This window comes from Stylophora pistillata, chromosome 4 (assembly GCF_964205215.1).
Source record: "Stylophora pistillata chromosome 4, jaStyPist1.2, whole genome shotgun sequence".
NCBI lineage: Eukaryota > Metazoa > Cnidaria > Anthozoa > Scleractinia > Pocilloporidae > Stylophora > Stylophora pistillata.
In genome coordinates, this window is record NC_142522.1 from 6,281,983 (window position 1) to 6,301,379 (window position 19,397).

Sequence of the window (19,397 nt, forward strand, 5' to 3'; positions counted from 1 at the left end):
ACTAACTGCATACAGTTCATTTCGTTAATTAGAGAAAAGCAAACAAACAAAATGAAACAACTCTAACTCTGCAAATCATTAACAACCAGTGAGAAGCGCACCCTTCTGAAAGGAATTTTACTCCAAGGGAATGTATGTTCGTCAAATAGACACTTAATTATACGCTTATCTATGTAGCGTTTTTAACTGTCCGACATTGTTAACACCTCTAGATATTAACGAACCCCTTGGAATGGAAAACGGTGAAATATTAGGCTCGCAAATCAGTTCTTCATCACCAATTGACGAAGATTATACAACCAGTTTAGGCAGATTACACTCAAACGCAATTGTCTGGTCCGCCGACACAAAGGACAGCAGCCAGTGGCTCCAGATTGATCTGCGTAATAAAAACATTAGAGTCACGGGTGTTGCTACGCAAGGAAGAAACGGACGTTACCCCCATTGGGTAACGAAATATAGGCTACAGTACAGCAACGATGGACTGAAATTCCAATTCTACAAGGACCCTGGACACACTAAAGTTAAGGTATGGGCAAAATCAACTGAACTGATCACTCTGAATGTTCGCGTGTTATTTTTTTTCTAAGTAATACCAACCCCAAAAGGTATAACTCGTTTAGCTGGTATTTTTGAGGCAGAATAACTCTGCAGTTTTCGGTTCCTAAAAGTTTATTTGGCACAGACAAAAGATATCCTAGCATAACAGCCGAAGGACCTATTAAGAAACGAATTTGCCTTATCGCTGTGGCTTAACACTATTCGTTACCACATGCTGAACTTGTACTACGAGTGTCGTTCAGTAGAAGGGGTTCTTTATGAGTCGACATTTTGCTAATGTAGGTTTTCGCCGGAAACATGGATCAGGACACTGTTGTTCATCACGAACTTAAGCTACCGATCAGAGCAAGATATATTCGTTTTCAACCAGTGGTTTGGATTGGGCAGATATCTATGAGAGTTGAGTTGTATGGTCACCAGAAAGGTATGTTAATCACTATTTTTTTTTCAATTTAAAGTTTTTATAATACCCTGCGAAGTTCTTTTTCTTGAACTATAATTATATATCCTCAAAGGAAAACTAAAATAAAATAAAGCCAAATAGAAGTAGAGAAGAATGTGCGAAAAAGGTTATAAAATTTCATAAAAAATGAATAATAAAGGTCGTTCATGAATTTGATTTTGATAACCAAAAGCATGTGTCTTCTCCATAATTAAATAGAATGCCAGAAAGCTCTGGGTATGGAAAACAAAAAAATCTCAGATGGACAAATTCGAGCCTCATCCAGCTGGAATGGCTATTCTGTCGCTAGCCGCGGAAGACTATCAATTAAAGCATCTGGAAGCATGAGAGGAAGCTGGACGGCTTCTAAAAATGATCGAAACCAATGGCTACAGATTGACCTGGGAGACAACAATACTAAAGTTACAGGTGTAGCCACCCAAGGGGGGCAAGACACCGATCAATGGGTGACTAGTTACAAGCTTCAATACGGGAATGATGGAGTTAATTTTCAGTATTACAAGAGACAAGGTGAAGACAAGGTTAGAGAAAACGGTTACCTTGCTTTGAGATACACTTCCGTTAACTACGAAAGTTAAAAAATAGGGCCTGGGTTAAGAGGGTAATTCTAATCCACCAAACCAATTCAAAAGTTTACAGCCATTGCTCAAACTTTTCCAGTTTTAATAAAGTTAGTGTAAGTCCTTTGCAAGTTAGAAGAGTTCAACGGTTAACACGCGAGCAACTAGAATTCTCGACTCGACATTTTAATCCCTGCTTGTCATGATCATGAACTACCTCTAAGAAATATGGGCTAAGCTGGTCCTTCATAAATACTTTTGTTCTTGGGCCATCGTAATTGGATAAAAATTAAGACACAAACAGCAGTGATAGATATATTCAACTTGCACATTTTGATTATGACTTAACGTTTCGTATGTACTCAACATATATTTTCAAAAGTAACCGTTGAAATTTAAAACAGCTGTGTAAAAATATAACGAAAGTGAGGGGACTGGAACCGAGATTAAGCAAAAAACTTAATAAACAATACAAAAAACCCTAGAGCAAATTAATAAAGGAAGCTTTCAACGTAAACGTTGGAAGTGAAAAGCTGTTACTTTAATAATCTGCTCTAGTGTTATTGTTTATTGTTAAGTTTTTTGCTTAATCTTGGTTCCAGTCCCCTCGCCTTAGTTCTCTATATAAATAGCTGTTTTAAATTTCAACGGTTATTTTTGAAAATGTATGTTGAGTACATACGAAACGTCAAGTCATAATGAAAATGTGCAGGTTCAATATGTTTATCACTGCTGTTTGTGTCTTATTTCTGGTCCTTCATGTTTTGTGCACCTTTGATTTAAGACAAATTCATATTGAATCCAATATCAAAACCAGGAATTGACTGAGTCGTAAAATCACCATTTGCTCTTATTCAGTACATTGTACTTCAAAGGGGTTTACAAGTTTAAGGTTTATAAGGGGTGACTGCACCCGCAGGAGAAACGTTTTCAATATAAATGGGTCTTATTATAGTCGACTTGATGATGTTAGACTTTGTAAAATGAAACATTCAGTTATTGATTACATCATAATAATATCAATATTAATATTATTTTAGTGGCAAAAATAGAAAAACTCGTCCTATCAGCTTGATTACAAAAAGAAATAATGAGGATAACTTAAAGGTTTTTTTGTTTTCAATAACGGAAAACATTAATTTAGATCTCTATGAATTCAGGTGAAAGATTTAGGATTTTTTTATAAGTTGTTGTTCAATTTCACAAGAATTACTATGCTTCCACCTATTCAGGAATTTCCTGGAAACAACGACCGTGATACAATTGTTTTTCATGGATTGAATCCGCCAATCAATGCCCGATACGTCCGTTTTCGCCCAGAGTCTTGGCAGAACCACATATCAATGAGAGTGGAACTGTATGGTTGTCTTGATGGTAGGCAACTTTATTATGCAACTGAATTGTATAGAGTCATTTGTAGATAACAAATTTTCTACAGTTTTTATCGAGACCCTACTCTTTATTCGCCCTCAGTCTGATATGAGATTTAATTTGGATATATCAACAAAGTTGAAATGGACAATTGGCCACCGTAACGATTAAAAAAGCTGACGTTTCGAGCGTTAGCCCTACGTCGGAGCGAATAGAGGAATTGTGGGTTGTGTATGCTTTTAAAGGCAGAAAATGAAGCTACGTTATTGGTGGGAACATGGCAACGAGAAAAACACGAATAAATTAGTGGAATGAAAAGCGTTCGTTGATACCTGTGGGATTTAGACTGCCGGTTTGAAAGATAAGCTTTTTTTCAAGAGTTTTACGGCTTTCCGTGCAACCTAAGTGTAAGGAGAGACCGCAGATTGCCATATGTTGCTTATAATGATTAGGTAAATTAAAATGTCTTGCGACTGGTTTCGATGTGTCCCTGTCATTCCTTTCCACGTCGGGAAGGTGTTCTCGGAATCGATCACCTATATCGGGACCCAAACGATCCATTAAGATCACCGATCACTTCACGTGCACCTCCGCCAATGTAATCTATTGCATAACTTGCACTTATTGCAAAAAGATATACATCGGCGAAACAGACAGAAGACTAGGTGACAGATTCCGAGAACACCTTCGCGACGTGGAAAGGAATAACAGGGACACATCGAAACCAGTCGCTAGACATTTTAATTTACCTAATCATTCTAAGCAACATATGGCAATCTGCGGTCTTTCTTTAGACTTAGGTAGCACGGAAAGCCGTAAAACTCTTGAACAGAAGCTCATCTTTCAAACCGGCAGTCTAAATCCCACAGGTATCAACGAAGCAATTTTCCCTTTCGTAAACGGCCGTTGCCATTTGAAACGGTCGTTGCCATTTCCGATAACAGTCGTTGCCATTCATTACAAAATGGCAACGACTGTTTCGACAAACGACAACGACCGTTTTAAAATGGCAACGGCCGTTTTAAATGGCAACGGCCGTTTACGAAAGGGAAAATTGCATCAACGAACGCTTTTCATTTACTCGTGATTTTCTCGTTGCCATTTTCCCACCAATAACGTAGCTCCATTTTCTGCCTTTAAAAGCACACACAACCCACAATTCCTCCATTCGCTCCGACGAAGGGCTAACGCTCGAAACGTCAGCTTTTGTAATCGTTGCGGTGGCACAATTTACCATTTCAACGTTGTTGATATATACAAATTATTTCGTTACCCTCACCGACGCAGCCCCAAACAGTTTCTTTAGAAACTATCAGCCTTCATTCATTTATATGAGATTTCTAGGGCCTCCGTCATACACATTATATAATGGACGGTTTTAAACCGCTTATTTCTGTCAATTTTTGGTATACCGCCAGAATGTCAGGAGGCTCTGGGCATGAAAAATGGTGCAATTCCTGATAGACAGATAAGCGCTTCCTCACGTGGGGATGTACACCATGACGCCTGGCAGGGTAGACTAGACTATAAAAGGACATGGAAAGCAGGATCGTGGTCATCGCGATTTAATGATAGAAATCAATGGCTCCAGATTGATCTGTTTACTCAATACTTGAAAGTTACACGAATAGCCACACAAGGCAGAAATAAGCACGATCAATGGGTGACAAGGTATACTTTGTGGTGCAGCAATGATGGTAAAATTTTCCAACCTCACAAAGAAGCTGGAGAACCGAAAGAAAAGGTCAATATTGCATTTTAACCCCTAGCGTCCTTTTTCGACATGGAAGGGAGTTTAAGCATTAGAAACTGATCTTTTTGTTATGCAAATGTTATTTAGTTTTTGAAGCGTTATATCGAATTTGGACGTTCCATAAAAGAAGATGTTTCACTATACCGTTAAGAATATGAATGGCTTTGACGCTTTGACCCAGTTCGCAACCTGGACCAATGGCCAATCAGGTTTACATTTAAAATTAAATTATCCAGCTGGGTTGTAAGGTGCGATCCAATGGTTATAAGAATTTTGGTGCCATAAGAATTGCGAAAATTTTCCCTTGCCATATTGGAAGGAGAATCTGGACCCTGCTCCCCGCTTGATCTGCAAAATATTCCCAAAGTTCGACCCAAATGGCGGGAAGCAAAACTTGTGGTTCACAAACAGCTGCCGAAAAAATTGAAAAAAAATGGCAGTTTTTAAAGCGAATTTTGGGTACGTTTAAATTAAAAAACGAGTTATATAGCCTGGATAGAGATCAAAACTGAAGAGGTGCACCGTTACGTCACTCCACATCTATACTAAACTGAGAGATGAATTCTATTTTGTTCCTGAAGAATTCTTGATAACACATGTTTATATTTTCTGCTTTTTCATTCAGCTTTTTAATGGAAACAGAGACCAGGATACAATTGTCTACAATGAAATCAACCCACCAGTAAAAGCTCGATACATCCGAATTAGACCACAAGCCTGGTTTGGCCACGTTTCTATGAGGACAGAGCTCTATGGTTGTTTGGAAGACGTCAGTGGGGGTAAGGACTGTATTTACATTCATTTAGACGAGGTGCGCGGAACATGTTTAAATTGTTACGTATTAAAAATAGCCTTATAAGTGGTCTTTTTTAGTTGGTGGTCTCGTTTCCAATACATACACTGTAATTATAATTTGCTAAAACCTCTCTTTGTTGCAAAACCAAGCTAATGGAAAATACGATGATTTGATTCAATCAACTTAGTTGACAATTTAGGGAAGGGAAACAGCATTAAAAATTTTACTTAGAAGTTTTGTTTTTGAAGTGGAGAATCTTACATGCAGATTAGTAGCAACAAGTAGGGAAAAAAGACCAAAAATGTTTGCATACATCTTACCTTTCATTAAAGCCCCTCAGGCCTTGTCTTTCATACCCACAGTATCCATCAACATATCAGACTGTCGACATGCTCTTGGCATGGAAAATGGTGCAATCTCTGATGCACAAATCATAGCCTCTTCCATCTGGGATGATAACCATGCTGCGTCTCAAGCCAGGCTGAACTTTAAAGGAGGTTCTAAAGTCGGATCTTGGTCAGCAAAGACAAATGATGTTCAACAATGGCTTCAGGTGGATCTAGGTAGTCAGTACGCTAAAGTTACGCGTGTAGGAACACAGGGGAGAGATGATGCTAGCCAATGGGTAACCAAATTCAAGTTGCAGTATGGCAACCATGAAGCTAGACTCCAATTTTACAGGGGTAGAGGAACAAATATAGACAAGGTGAAAAAATCTCATGGGTTGAAATAAGTTTTCGTTAATCTGCGAAGTAATCTGGTAATCTACCTGTTGGTATGCTATGTTATATATTCCAGTATTCCGCTATTGTCCCCTATGTCAACCGCCTCAAAATAAAAGATGAAAAAACTTCGAGACAGATATTAGGATAAAAATTGTTCATACTGCCGATTGAATGGCAGTGTCAAAAGTATTTAAAGGAACATAATTATATCATTAGGTTATTAACACTTTTCCGCTTCTTTCTCCTAGGAGTTTGATGGTAACTCAGATAGAAGCACCATCGTTTTTCATGAGCTAAACCTACCCATCAAGGCGCGCTTCTTCCGCTTTCGACCTCAAGCTTGGTTTAACCACGTGTCAATGAGGATAGAGCTTTACGGCTGTAAAGGTAAGAATGGAGGACAAGGTATAAAGCTAAATGCATCGCTTGTAGGCGATCGACATCGCGTCATTGTTTAAAATGCTAAGTGGTTTGCAAGGTCGAGCATCTTGGTGCTTGTTCACGCAACAATAAAATTTGATCATGTACCATGATCTTCTGAAGATAAAATTTGTTTTCGTAAAACCTATAGAATGTCTTGAACCTCTCGGCATAGAACATGGCGCAATAACAGACGGCCAATTGAGTTCTTCTTCCCAACTGGACAATGCTCATGCCGCCATGCAAGGAAGACTGAAATATAACGCAACCGGAGGTTCAAGAGGATCTTGGTCGGCTGGCAATAATAATTCCAGTCAATGGCTTCAGATTGACCTTCTTGATCAAAATAATAATGTGACCCGTGTTGCTACACAAGGAAGACCTGATACCAGCCAGTGGGTAACGAAATACAAGCTGCAGCACAGTGAGGATGGTGAAACGTTCCACTTCTATCGAGGAGAAGGAGATACAGCAGAGAAGGTGGCATTTGTTTTAGTTCGTTTGTTTTGTTTTGTTTTTTTAAAGATAAAGAATCAGGAAATCATTATAACAATGTTTAGTCTGTATTAATGTCACTTTTACCTTTGCAAACGAGACGTAAGGTCTTCCAGGCACTATGAGGTAACCTCTAGTTCTATAAGCTTAAAGCAAATTAGAGATTTTTTATTCTTCTATTTTCTTATTCATTAATTTTTTTAAACAGGTTTTTGATGGAAACAAAGACCGGAATTCTGTTGTTTATAATGAACTTAACCCACCCATTACAGCACGCTTCATCCGCTTTCAACCAGTGTCCTGGTATAGTCATATATCGATGCGAGTAGAGCTGTATGGTTGTCGAGGTAATGCAGGAATATCCTGGCAAACCTACTGGCTTCGTTATCGGCACTACAGGAAGAATGACAACAGCAACCATTACCTCTATCTCTACTACAACTACTACTACTACTACTACTACTACTACTACTACTACTACTGCTACTGCTACTGCTGCTGCTACTGCTACTGCTACTACTATTGCTACTGCTACTACTACTACTACTACTACTACTACTACTGCTACTATAACTGCTACTACTTCTGCTACCATTACAACTCTCACTACTAGTACCACCACCACTACCAATGAATACAATAGTTAATTACCTAGCGTTCTTTTATATTTCGTTAGATGACCGTCCGTGCGACGCAGCAATAGACTCTTGTGGATGGAATATTGCACGGGGTTGGAAAAGAATGAAATACGCAGATCTTAACAACATCTATCTGGGTACAGACGTAAATATAGGTAGTGACGCTGATGAAGAAGGTTGGTTATTTTGGATAATTGTTAAAAAAATGGTTCTTTTTACCCGATGCAATACAAATTTCCCTAACATTTTCCCTACTTTTGCCCCATTTTCTATTTCGCTCCGTTTTCTAAACTATATGCCTGGATCAGGTTTGACGGTCTCCTACAGAGATTGAAGACTGAAGGAGGGAGTATATATATATATATATATATATATATATATATATCTTATTAGACGTTTTGTTGTGTAGTATCGCTGAGTATTTTTATGAGTTGTGCCGTATTTTGACGAGCCCGTAGGGCGAGTCAAAATACAAATAACGAGTAAAAATACTCAGCGATACTACACAACAAAACGTCTAATAAGTTATTCATTATCCAACACCCCAAACTGTTATTTCAGTGCGGACGAATTTCGCAGATATTTATTTACGGGGAGTGCGTGGCAGAAGTATGCGAAGCGGAACGGAATTGGCGCGTTGTTGTGTTGCTGTTTCTATTTCCTTCATTGAATGAAGAAAATTTCTGGTCGTCAAGCTGTTTTTCTTCGTTCGATTTATCAAATGAACCTGAATCTATATTTGCCAGCCATTCTGACTCTTCGTCGTCGGAAATATGATTCAAATTGTCCGTCACTTTTTTTTTTTTTTTTGTAACTACAATCCAATTCTTCGCTTGCGCGATGCGAGAAAACCTGTTTAACCGGTACTTCAATAGACAAGTACAAATCCCGCGTGATATTTTTACTCGTCTGTGGCGTTATTTGTACTTGTCTAGGTGTAGTTGGATAATAATTTGCGGTATTTTTTTCTGCTTTAGGAATAATTGGCGATGGAAACTACGAGATCCACTTCACTGACAGCAGTCGTGGCTATGTATCATTCTCAGACATTGTGCCGGCGAAAGGGGGATTCACCATTTGCTTTTGGTTACAGACTGAAAATGCTGGTTTCTTTGTTGAATATAGAACTGCGGCATCAGCAGATCAAACTGAAACACTGAACCTCGGGCTCTATTGCGGTAACAACACTTTTGATATTCTATTTGGAAACCAAAGAAGGTACCGATTTTTTATTGTTTTTACTCTATACATGTTAAAAAGTCGTGACTTGAAGCCTATTAAATTATTGAATAGCTCATTAGCAATGGATTGATTTTCCTCAAAGTTTTAAACAACCTAAGCACTTGAAGTTCTGAAATAATAAAAGCCACTTTTTGTCCCATTACTTTAATATGTAAAATGACGCTGCAATGCCTCTATTATGCCTGCATAGATCTTATATCATGCTTGGCAGTAAAATTGGCGCTTGAGCATGTCTATGGAAAGACAGACACATGTTCTCTTGCCCCAGGTATAAGTGGGGAAAAGATTGCAAAGCTACTTTTCTTAGTTTAATTTGATGACTTACTTACGGTTCCTGGTGATAACTTTTCGTCAGAGGCTTTTTACATCTAATTATCCTGAGTTCGCAATTAACAAGAATTTGTGAAATAGTGCGAATGGATGCGTATTGAAGTAGCAAAGAGCAACTTAACCATTCCAACAACGTCTTCAAAATGACTAAGGATAACGCCATTTCGCAACTTGATTAGCAGCCTGACCATTCGTCAGTAACGTAAAAAAAGGCCAAGGCACTTTATTTTCAATTTCTGGGAGATCCTTTGAGGCTATTCGCTGAAATACACAAATAATACTCTTGAATCTAATTATGATATCTCGCCATAGGAAAAGCATAAGCTTTTGTGGGATCCACACGATATGACTTCCACCTTTCGGGCTTGTGTGAATGGGTTACTGGGTGTTTTCCAGCCCATTTACAGACATATTTCGAACGGTCAAGTTACCCTACGAAATCTCAAAACATAGGAACTAGTAAACGTTTAAAAACAATTTTAAAACGGTAGAGGTAACTTTTGAGTTTGGCTATGATGAACAGAGAGAGGTTATATGTCTCTTCACGAGTGTTTTCTTGCTTTCTTTGTGCAACGTTTATCAAGAGATCAATAACAACTTTCTCTATAAATTGGTTTGTTTCCAAGACACTTTTCCTTCAAATAAAACTCATTTGTTCATTATTTTTCATGCACAGTCAATATTTAATGGACGTGACAGACAACATGTGGCATCACGTGTGTGTACTATTGGACACTAAGATCGGACTAGTAACCGTATTAAAAGATGGTCATAGGAGTTTTAAGGAACGTCGCGAGAAGGCACCCAATTTTGAACTGTGGACGGAAGGTAATAACAACAGAACAAATTATTCTCGCAGGTGGACAGAAATTAAAGAAAAACAAAACAAAACAAACAAAGGGCGACAAAAAGAGAAGAGTGAGAAAAAAGAAAATACTTATTTCAAGTTGATTGGTTATATCAACTTAGTTGAAATTGTAAATTGGCCACCGTAACGAAGAAAAAAAGCGACGTTTTGAGCGTTAGCCCTTCGTCAGAGCGAATGGTGAAGGGCTAACGCTCGAAACGTCAGCTTTTTGATTCGTTACGGTGGCCAATTTACAATTTCAACTTAGTTGATATAACCAATTATCTTGTTACCCTCACCGACGCAGCACCACATTTTCTTTAGAAACTTTCAGCCTTTATTTCAAGTTGATTTGGAAGGTGAAAAATATAAAGCACACACTTTCTTGAGCTGAAGACAAGTGGCTACTGCTCGGAAAGTGGAGTACGTTGAACCGTATCTATTTCATTGCAATACTGGAGGAGAATAGTAGAATCTCAGGGAATGAAACCTTCTTCGATTTATTTTGTTTGATACCGACACATTTCAAAGATGTCACACTGTGAATTTCAAAATTTGTCGAGAAAGGTAGCCAGCAATAATAAGAGATAAAGGCGTAGAGAAAACTGTATTACGTTAAATTATTGTATTTCGTGTGTCTGCAGGGACCATGAAAATTGGCTTCAGGGAAACGAAAAAAAGTGATTTAGCTGTTCTTGGTAAACTGAATGGTTTCAATATATGGAGTTCCCCTGTCCTAATGGATGAGGTACTGCGCATGTCATATGGCTGTGGAACTGAGACAGGAAACTCAAAATCCTGGGAAACAGTCAGGAATGGAATAACAGGAGAAGTCGAGCTAAAAGACTCCAGAACTTGCAAGGACAGAAAAGGCAAGTGAAGTGTTGTGATCAGAAATAATCTGGAAACCTTTATTTCCCTTACAAGAGAGTGCTATTAATCCTGGTAAGCTGTGGAGAAGGAATATTTCAGCTTCCATTCGCCCTTGACTTGTTACCTGCTTGTCATGTCGTAAGGAAACAGAAAGATGGCAACAACAATTCAAATAGAATTTTCAAACCTAAACGTGTGTTGGGTTATATAACAGAATATGAGTTCAATGTGGGAGTAATCGTTAAAAAAAAGTTGACAGTGTCACAGGGTTCCCTTTTTCTTTATCCGTGGATGCATATACGATCAATTAGCCTTAGGTTCATTGCCTTTATTGATCGCTAGTAACATCGTAGGCTACTTTAGTTACGATTTTTATAAACTTTAAATGTTAATTACGCGAGATGAATCGTACAGAGATGTTGAAATACAGCGGGTCGGATCTATAATTTGCATATATCACATATTAAGAAAAATCAACGAACGAGACAGCCTGGAATTTTTTTTCTCATTACACGACTTATTTTGGAGTGTTTGAACTCTTTTGGGAGTTCCTCAGCAAGATCTTAGCTCTTATTGCCTCGAGAAACGAAGTTTTCTATATACGAATATTAGAACAAAGCACATCAGTATTGAAAATTCCTTTTTGCTGAGAGATGTGATATGTTTTCAGTCAGCAGACTTGTGGCAGATGGCATTACAACCCACGTCAATCAAACTGCTCTTTTAATGAGCCCACTATACGATAGATCACATGATGGCAATAACCGATGTCTGAGGTTCCGTTACATGTTGCGGGGACCTGGAGAGAAGGCACTGATAATCTACCAGAAGGCAAAAAACCTTCGTAGAGCACCTATTTGGATATCAAAAGGCACTACCTGGGGAAACTGGGTCTATGGTCAGATTCAGCTTAGCTCCAATTCAGCGTTTCAGGTATAGAATGGTGCTCTGTCTTTTTTTTTTTTTTAGATTACGACAAACGAATTAGTAGACCTACTTATTCTTCCTTTTCGTCTATAGGACAATACTATCAGCTTCTCAATGTTGTTACAATAGATTATATCAACATAAACCATAAAGCTAAACAGACAAGTAAACTTTTAATTTGTTTATTTTTTGGATTTTTTTTATTCTGGGTTGCCAGACAAACCTTTATCTTTTATACTTATCACATCCTCACAACACAACACAAACATGACGAGCAAACTCATAAAGCCTTCAGGTACCGGGAACTGCGATGAGATTAATACATAACTGCAGAAATTATTTCATTACTGGGACAGGTGCTGATAAAAGCGGAAATGGAGAAGAAAGAGGACTTAATAGCGTTGACAGGACTGTATATCGACGAGGCAAAAAACTGCAGAGTTAAGCCACTCTCGGCGAAAGAAGGTGGAGTATAGCAATGAAATGAGATAATAATAATAATAATAATAATAATAATAATAATAATAATAATAAAGAGTATTTCTATAACGCACAACTTCAATAAATTGCCCGTGGCGCTTAAACAACAAATAAAAATAAATTATAAACAAACTACATTTTCTAACATTCACTAACAAACGTTTTAAAAAGATAAGTTTTCAAAACGCTTTTCAAAATGTCAACAGAAGACATTTTTAAAAGCGAAGAGAGAAGAATTATTTTTCTTTGTATGAAATTGCGTAAAAGCAACACTGCCAAATACTTTATTGTGCTTTTACAGCTATTGAAATTGTTATCGTACCAATCTGGGGCGATGATGCTGCTGTCATCTGCGCTCATGAAGTGCCCATACTTCGTGTCCAATGATACTGACCTCTCAGTCTTAACGTTTTGGCCTTCATCTGCGGTTACTCTTTCAGCTTGCAGCGAGTACTTAACGAATGAAACAGGATACTTCTTCTCTCCTTTATATCCTGGAAATCTTCCAGATGACACGTTGTGCAAATGGCACATCACCGTCCAACAAAACCACATCATTCGATTAGAATTCCAAGAATTCCTACTCACGAGCCACCCCACGTGCGAGAAGTGCTTCCTTCAAATCTTTGACGGAGGTGATGAATCTACGCCTGTGATAGGAAAATATTGCGGCCATACGTATCCCCCGGTAGTCGTTTCTTCATCAAAACATTTTACGATTGTTCTTCGTTGTGCTCAGGGTTTGCGGATGGCAAGATTCAAGGCCTCTTATTATTCTATCAGAAGTATGTTGTATTTATGTGAGTTTGAATTTTGAAGTAATATCAACCTGCTTTATGTATACATAAACGTTAACGAAATTGAATCAAAAGTTGTAGAATTGAAAGTTAAAAATCCAATGAATGACCAAATCAATGTAACTTGCGTTTAAAGTAGGCTTATTTAGTCTCCTGGTCACTTTTTTAAAGATGAGTTGGAAACGATTCAGCGAGATGAAAACCTTTGTCAATTTGCTTGCGGTAGAATGTTTGATGAGGGGCAGTATTCATCATACTTCCAAACAATGAGAGGAATGCTAAGTGAAATGCCTTATTAATGGAGTAACCTTGACGAAACTTGATCTTTCTCCACGATCTCGGGTGCTGCAATTGATTTCACAAAATTTTCGAGTTAAACATTCCACCTAAGAAAAAGAACAGTTCTTAACTGTTAATAACAGCCGAGGTAAGGATAAAAAACACCGTGACAAAGCTATTACGGGTAGTCGCAACTGATACCTTAATGCTATATATACATTTTCCATTTTTTAGCTCAAGAATTGGGAGCATCGTCTTGCTCACTTCATAGAGGTATTTGAAGCTTCATCAGTAGACAAACTATAGGAAATGATTTTTTTCTCTACATTTACTTTCCAAAGCATGCAATCCCTGAAAGATGATGGTAGATATTAAACTAAGTTCGGAAATCCTTTTTAGACTGTCCATCAAGCTGCGAATGTAAGGAGTTTGGTGAAGTATACGACAAGAGGATTCTGCTTATTGGCAAAAAGCTGCTGGCTGTACCAAGCTCTCTTCCTTCAAATACTGGAGCAGTGTATGGTTAACCATTTTCTTAATTATCATCATTATCACTTCTCATTATGTTAATAACAACCATTATGTTAATAACCAGTCAGTCTGCTTGCATGCACGGAGGGAATTAGCACAAAGCCTACGACAACCGTCAAATGGCAAAATTGAACTCAATCTCGCCTTTTTTTCCTTTTCAGCTGTTTGAGTTCTGAAGTGGATTTTAATGCAAAAAGAATATACAGTTTTTCTGTTGTGTTTATTTGAGGCCTAGCGGAAAAGGGGAAGGTGTAAACGTCATGCCTTAAATCAGTACATGTACATGTATTTACATGCACACATTAGGCTGTTTATTAATGATTCTGGTCAAGAGGATTATTCCAAGGATTTTCCTCCCTTATCAATCATTCTTTGTGAATTGTAGTCTGTTAAGAAGGTTTCCTTGTTTTGTTATTTTGGTTCAACTTTAGTTGCTTTTTTATGAGGCCTGAATTTTTTTTTCCGTGCAAGTTAATGCGTCACTAATACTGACATATCGAACAGGTTTTTTCGCAATAATTGGATCTCGCAACTTCACGAGAGGGAATTTTCAGACCTTACAAGACTAGAGTATATGTGAGTTGAAGGCCATGATCTCTGTGTTTGTAAGTGGCAGTGCTAGGTATCTGCTTAAAATGTGCAGAACGTTTAAGATATCAATGAAAACATCACATTAAATAACCCTCTGATTCTCTACAATATCCTAGGTTACACTAAGACAAAAATACTGTATTCATAATGTAAACCATGTATCTGCAGAATTTATAATGTAAGCATGGAGAACACAATTAGGGTAGGATCCTCTAGGTTTCTTTGGCCGAATTTTAAAACCTGGATCCAGAAGTCAATTTAATAACTTATGTGTTCTCTCTGAAACAGTGACCTTAGCTTCAATAATCTGTTCCACTTAGATGAAGAATGTTTTCAAAACGTGTCTTCTGTCACTACACTGTGAGTATTGGATGGCGCTTATAGATTACTAAATCACTTTTTAATTTTGAATTAGTTTATTCGAGAGAATCCTCAATTACAATTTTTTTAAGGTAGTTGTCATCTTCCTTACTTCAAATGTCCCTAGGTCGATTGGGAAATTCCTCCCCACTGCTTCATTTAAGTCAACATCTTGGAGGCATCTCAAATGACAAGATCAGGGGGACGTGGTTGCTTGTTTGATTGGAGAGATAGTGGGCTAGGTTGACAACGACTTCCCCGCTGAATACGAAAGCTTCTCAGGATTGATGCAAAGTACAAATCAGAGTCGGGTTTTCAAAGCTGGGTTAAGATAACCCAGGATTAGTATAAAATTTGATTTCAGGTCTGAAAGTTCAAAAAGAAAATTTAGTTTAATTCGTTTTGTTTACAATTTGATTATTAGATGCTCTAGGAAGGATAGGGACAATTGTCGTGAAAAGGCTCTTGAAGAGAGAAATTAAGAAGCATCGCTATTAAACCTTCAAACAACCGGGCCCATTGCTTCAGAGATTTTCTCAATGCATCTATATCGCATTATAATTTTGGTTTGATCAACTGAGTTGATAACTTATTTTCGCAACCGTACAGAGTCCAAAAGCTGACGTTTCATTCATTTCGACGAAGGGCTAACGCTCGAAACGTCAGATTTTGAACTCTTTACGGTGGCTAATTTGCCAGGTGACAAAACAAAAAAATTCCGGCTTTGTTACCCTCATCCACGCAGCTTCAAAGTTTCTATAGAAACTTACCACCCTTTATTCATTGGTCTTGCATTATGTTGAAAGGAACTTTTAGAACCTTACTAAAGGTTTTTCTTGTGTTCTCTGCAGGAGACTGAATTCTAATTTTCTTCGAACTCTTCCTATTGGAGCGTTCAGCAAACTCCCTAATTTACACGTCCTGTGAGTATCTCTAAATATAGTCTCATTCTTCCACATTAAAACGAAGATCGACAGGAACTCGATTGAATTAGCTTATTTCTTTTATTGCAGTGATTTAGGAAGAAACCTTCTTAGCAGTATCAGAAGTGGGGTGTTTGATGGACTGTCAAATTTGCATGTTTTGTAAGTGCTCATTGTCAGTAAAGGTTAAAAGCTGACAAAGATTGAGAAACTTCAAAGAACTCTTGATTTTTTTTTTAAGGAGTTTACGTGCAAATCAACTGACGGAATTGCAGTATGGCGTTTTTGACAACAAGAGCAATATTACCCATTTGTAAGTAAACTGAGGAGTTACTGATGAATTTTCTTCTAAGCCAATCGCTTTGGTCATATCTAAGCTTTTCAAAACAAACCGTAGGGTTAAGATAAGGAATTAAGTTACAAAGAGACGCCATATGTCTTACTTCATACTCTGATATCTGATTTCTAATTTCTATAAGGTACCTTCAGGAAAACAGGCTAACGGTATTGCCAAATGGCTTGTTCGAAGATCTCTCCAGACTGGAAGTCTTGTGAGTGCTGAACTGAGCTAATACTTTCTCAGATTATTTCATCTGTTGTAAATAAGGGGAAAATTTGATAACTTATTGTTGAAACCGTAATAGTTTTGTTTGTGGGATTTTGATTGTGCTTATTGTTAGAATCAGGCTGTAAAGTGACGATAAGATGCACCTGAATGAGTTTTTAGCTGAAAAAAAAATTCGCCCATGAATCGTGCTGAGGGTTCTTTTCAATGTTTCTTGTTCGACAGAAATTTAAGCAGCAATGAGCTGAAAACAGTGACAAGGAAGACCCTTCAAGGGCTAAGTGCATTAAAATATCTGTAAGTAATTGGAATTGTCAGCCTTGAGATAGTATTTTTGTGGAAATACATTTTTACTGAAGAGTTGTATAAGTGTAATGTACGTAGAAGTAAGTGAGGTCAGTGGTGAAAGCGCAATAGTTTCCTGAGCTGGATCATTCTGAGACTGAACCAGAGGACTTGTGTGGGTAAAAAACTTTTTGCTCGAGTTCACCCTTGCTCCATGATGAGCATCAGTTTAAAATAATTATTTGTGCAGTGATTTAGTACCATTCTTCTCCATTTCATCAAGCCTGTGTGCAGATATTCAACTTCTAATAAGAAGGTTTGAACAGATCAATCAGCTGTTCTTCTTGTTTGATAAAACAGATACCTGGACAACAATAGACTCACTAATGTACCTCCAGATGCTTTTAACGACCTGACTAGCCTCAAGTATCTGTGAGTTTTTACAATCTATATTTTAGTGGCTATGTACTTTTGTTGATACAAATGTATACTTCGTAGTGACAGCACTGATCTGTTGACGCAATATAGGTGTATATAGATAATCCAATATTTTATTTCAGTGAGACAAATGTTACGTGCACGAATGACCAACAAATGTCCGCTAACAAAGCATATATGAAAAAAGACTCCCGAGTACGATATATGGCACGCAACACAAATGTAACAACAAGCAGTTACCCATTTCAACTATTATTTAATTTGTTTTACATTGTCTAATTTACTTAGGTTAAAGATTAAGTTAAGCAGTTCATAAAGCAGGCTTACAATCCTTCATGCCGTGTAAGTGTTCGTCGTCTTGATCAACTTCCAATTCAAACATCCGCCGACTGAAGACCACAGCACTTGGCTTTCTTGATTCATGACTTTCTTTCCGTGTACACAAATTCTTCCGGAGGACTCCATAGTAAACTCTGTATACTCTTTCTTCTTTCTCTCTCGACTATCGTCTTTTTCATCTTTTTCTTCTCTCCGGATATCGCAAGGTCAAAAGGTCATAGCCTTGTCACATCATAGCTTCCACAAGTTCAGTCAGCAAGCCACGAGGGTAAGCCCTCGGGCAAATCTCCTTTATACTTCTCACAAGCCAGCTTTTATACATTTACTTTAGTTATCTAGAATGTTCTATTACTATTTATAGCGTATTGCAAGTTGTACTATTTTTGGAAACTGCTGAGTCACATGGAAGAAGTTTCTGGAATATTACAGATTATAGATAATTCTAGAAAAGTCTGGGATTGCGTGACAGATTCAGTAAAAATAATTCGATCCTCGTAACACAAAGTAATTCAGATGCAAACTGATGTCGTCTTTTTCAAAATCCAAACAGGAAACTAGACCGTTTCATCCTTTGTTGCTACGCTAAGAAATCAGTCGAAGGAGTTACCTGTGATTCTCCAGCTGATGAGTTCTCGAGCTGTGACGACCTCATGAAGAACAAAACGCTTCAGATCTGCATTTGGATTCTGGGAATCCTCGCCTTCCTTGGCAACCTTCTGGTTATAATATGGCGGATCATTGATAAAGAAGAGAACAGAGTTCATTCGTTCTTGCTGACAAATCTTGCCGTAGCTGACATGTTTATGGGTGTCTATCTTTTGACAATAGCAATTGTGGACGCGAGATGGCATGGTGAATATTTTAAGCATGACATGAAATGGAGGGCAGGTATAGGCTGTCAAATTATTGGAGTTCTATCCATGCTCTCTAGCGAGGTGTCTGTGCTGATTTTGACAGTCATCACCATCGACAGATTTATCTGTATCGTCTTCCCTTTCAAGTTCAGGCGTCTTACTTACAAGTCTGCCGTATCCACCTGCGCAGCAGTGTGGATACTTGGCATAGTCATCTCCGTGATTCCCATCACTGGAATAAAATATTTTTACGATGAAAGTGGTGATTTCGGTTTTTACAGTCGCTCAGCTGTTTGCCTTCCTCTTCAACTATCCGAAGAAACACCTGCCGGCTGGGAATATTCCGTCTCCTTTTTCATCGGCTTAAACTTCGTTTCTTTCACGTTTATCTGGGTGGCGTACGTCTTAATGTTCTGGACGGTTAAGCGTGCTGCCCGCGCTGTTCGGTCGACGAGTATGAACAAAGAATCTGCAATGGCCAAACGACTTATTTTTATTGTGATGACAGACTTCTGCTGCTGGATGCCTATAATTATTATCAGCATTTTGTCTCTGACAGGAAATTTTTATGATCCGCACAAAATTGCCTTCGTGTGGATCGCAGTGTTTGTTCTTCCGTTAAACTCTTCCCTTAATCCAATCCTGTATACATTTTCTACCGAGAGAACGAAACGAAGTTTATCCAGAAAGAGGAAAAATATCACTGGTATGGTTATGAAGACCTTGAATAGTCGCGCTGGAGGTGGATCGAAAAATAGTAAGATTTACCGCTGCAATAAATGTTTGATATATTTTCTATGGACTTCGAAGGGGGTGATGTCTTCGAAAAAATGTAATTTCCTTATTGTATCTTAAATGTTTTTCAAATCTACCACTTTCAGTGGATTACACGATTTCAAAGTTATCACAAGTTGCATACTTGCAATCCGTCTTGCACTCCTTCCTGTGAAGATC

General features: G+C 38.0%; 1 protein-coding gene across 1 annotated transcript in view; it reads left to right on the forward strand.

The window, feature by feature from the left end:
• LOC111346590 (uncharacterized) overlaps positions 1–19,397 on the forward strand; it is a 44,345-nt gene that overhangs the window by 21,195 nt on the left and 3,753 nt on the right. The window contains exons 36-63 of the mRNA XM_088756640.1: positions 213–529; positions 844–985; positions 1,223–1,545; positions 2,817–2,958; positions 4,374–4,699; positions 5,334–5,487; positions 5,867–6,210; positions 6,478–6,616; positions 6,801–7,129; positions 7,353–7,491; positions 7,821–7,958; positions 8,760–9,000; positions 10,031–10,182; positions 10,846–11,077; positions 11,749–12,007; positions 12,358–12,466; positions 12,922–13,266; positions 13,792–13,830; positions 13,957–14,074; positions 14,593–14,664; positions 14,968–15,039; positions 15,891–15,962; positions 16,053–16,124; positions 16,204–16,275; positions 16,442–16,513; positions 16,753–16,824; positions 17,173–17,244; positions 18,140–19,200. Of these exons, the coding sequence (XP_088612766.1) occupies positions 213–529; positions 844–985; positions 1,223–1,545; positions 2,817–2,958; positions 4,374–4,699; positions 5,334–5,487; positions 5,867–6,210; positions 6,478–6,616; positions 6,801–7,129; positions 7,353–7,491; positions 7,821–7,958; positions 8,760–9,000; positions 10,031–10,182; positions 10,846–11,077; positions 11,749–12,007; positions 12,358–12,466; positions 12,922–13,266; positions 13,792–13,830; positions 13,957–14,074; positions 14,593–14,664; positions 14,968–15,039; positions 15,891–15,962; positions 16,053–16,124; positions 16,204–16,275; positions 16,442–16,513; positions 16,753–16,824; positions 17,173–17,244; positions 18,140–19,200 (5,625 nt within the window). The remainder of the gene's footprint in view (positions 1–212; positions 530–843; positions 986–1,222; positions 1,546–2,816; positions 2,959–4,373; positions 4,700–5,333; positions 5,488–5,866; positions 6,211–6,477; positions 6,617–6,800; positions 7,130–7,352; positions 7,492–7,820; positions 7,959–8,759; positions 9,001–10,030; positions 10,183–10,845; positions 11,078–11,748; positions 12,008–12,357; positions 12,467–12,921; positions 13,267–13,791; positions 13,831–13,956; positions 14,075–14,592; positions 14,665–14,967; positions 15,040–15,890; positions 15,963–16,052; positions 16,125–16,203; positions 16,276–16,441; positions 16,514–16,752; positions 16,825–17,172; positions 17,245–18,139; positions 19,201–19,397) is intronic.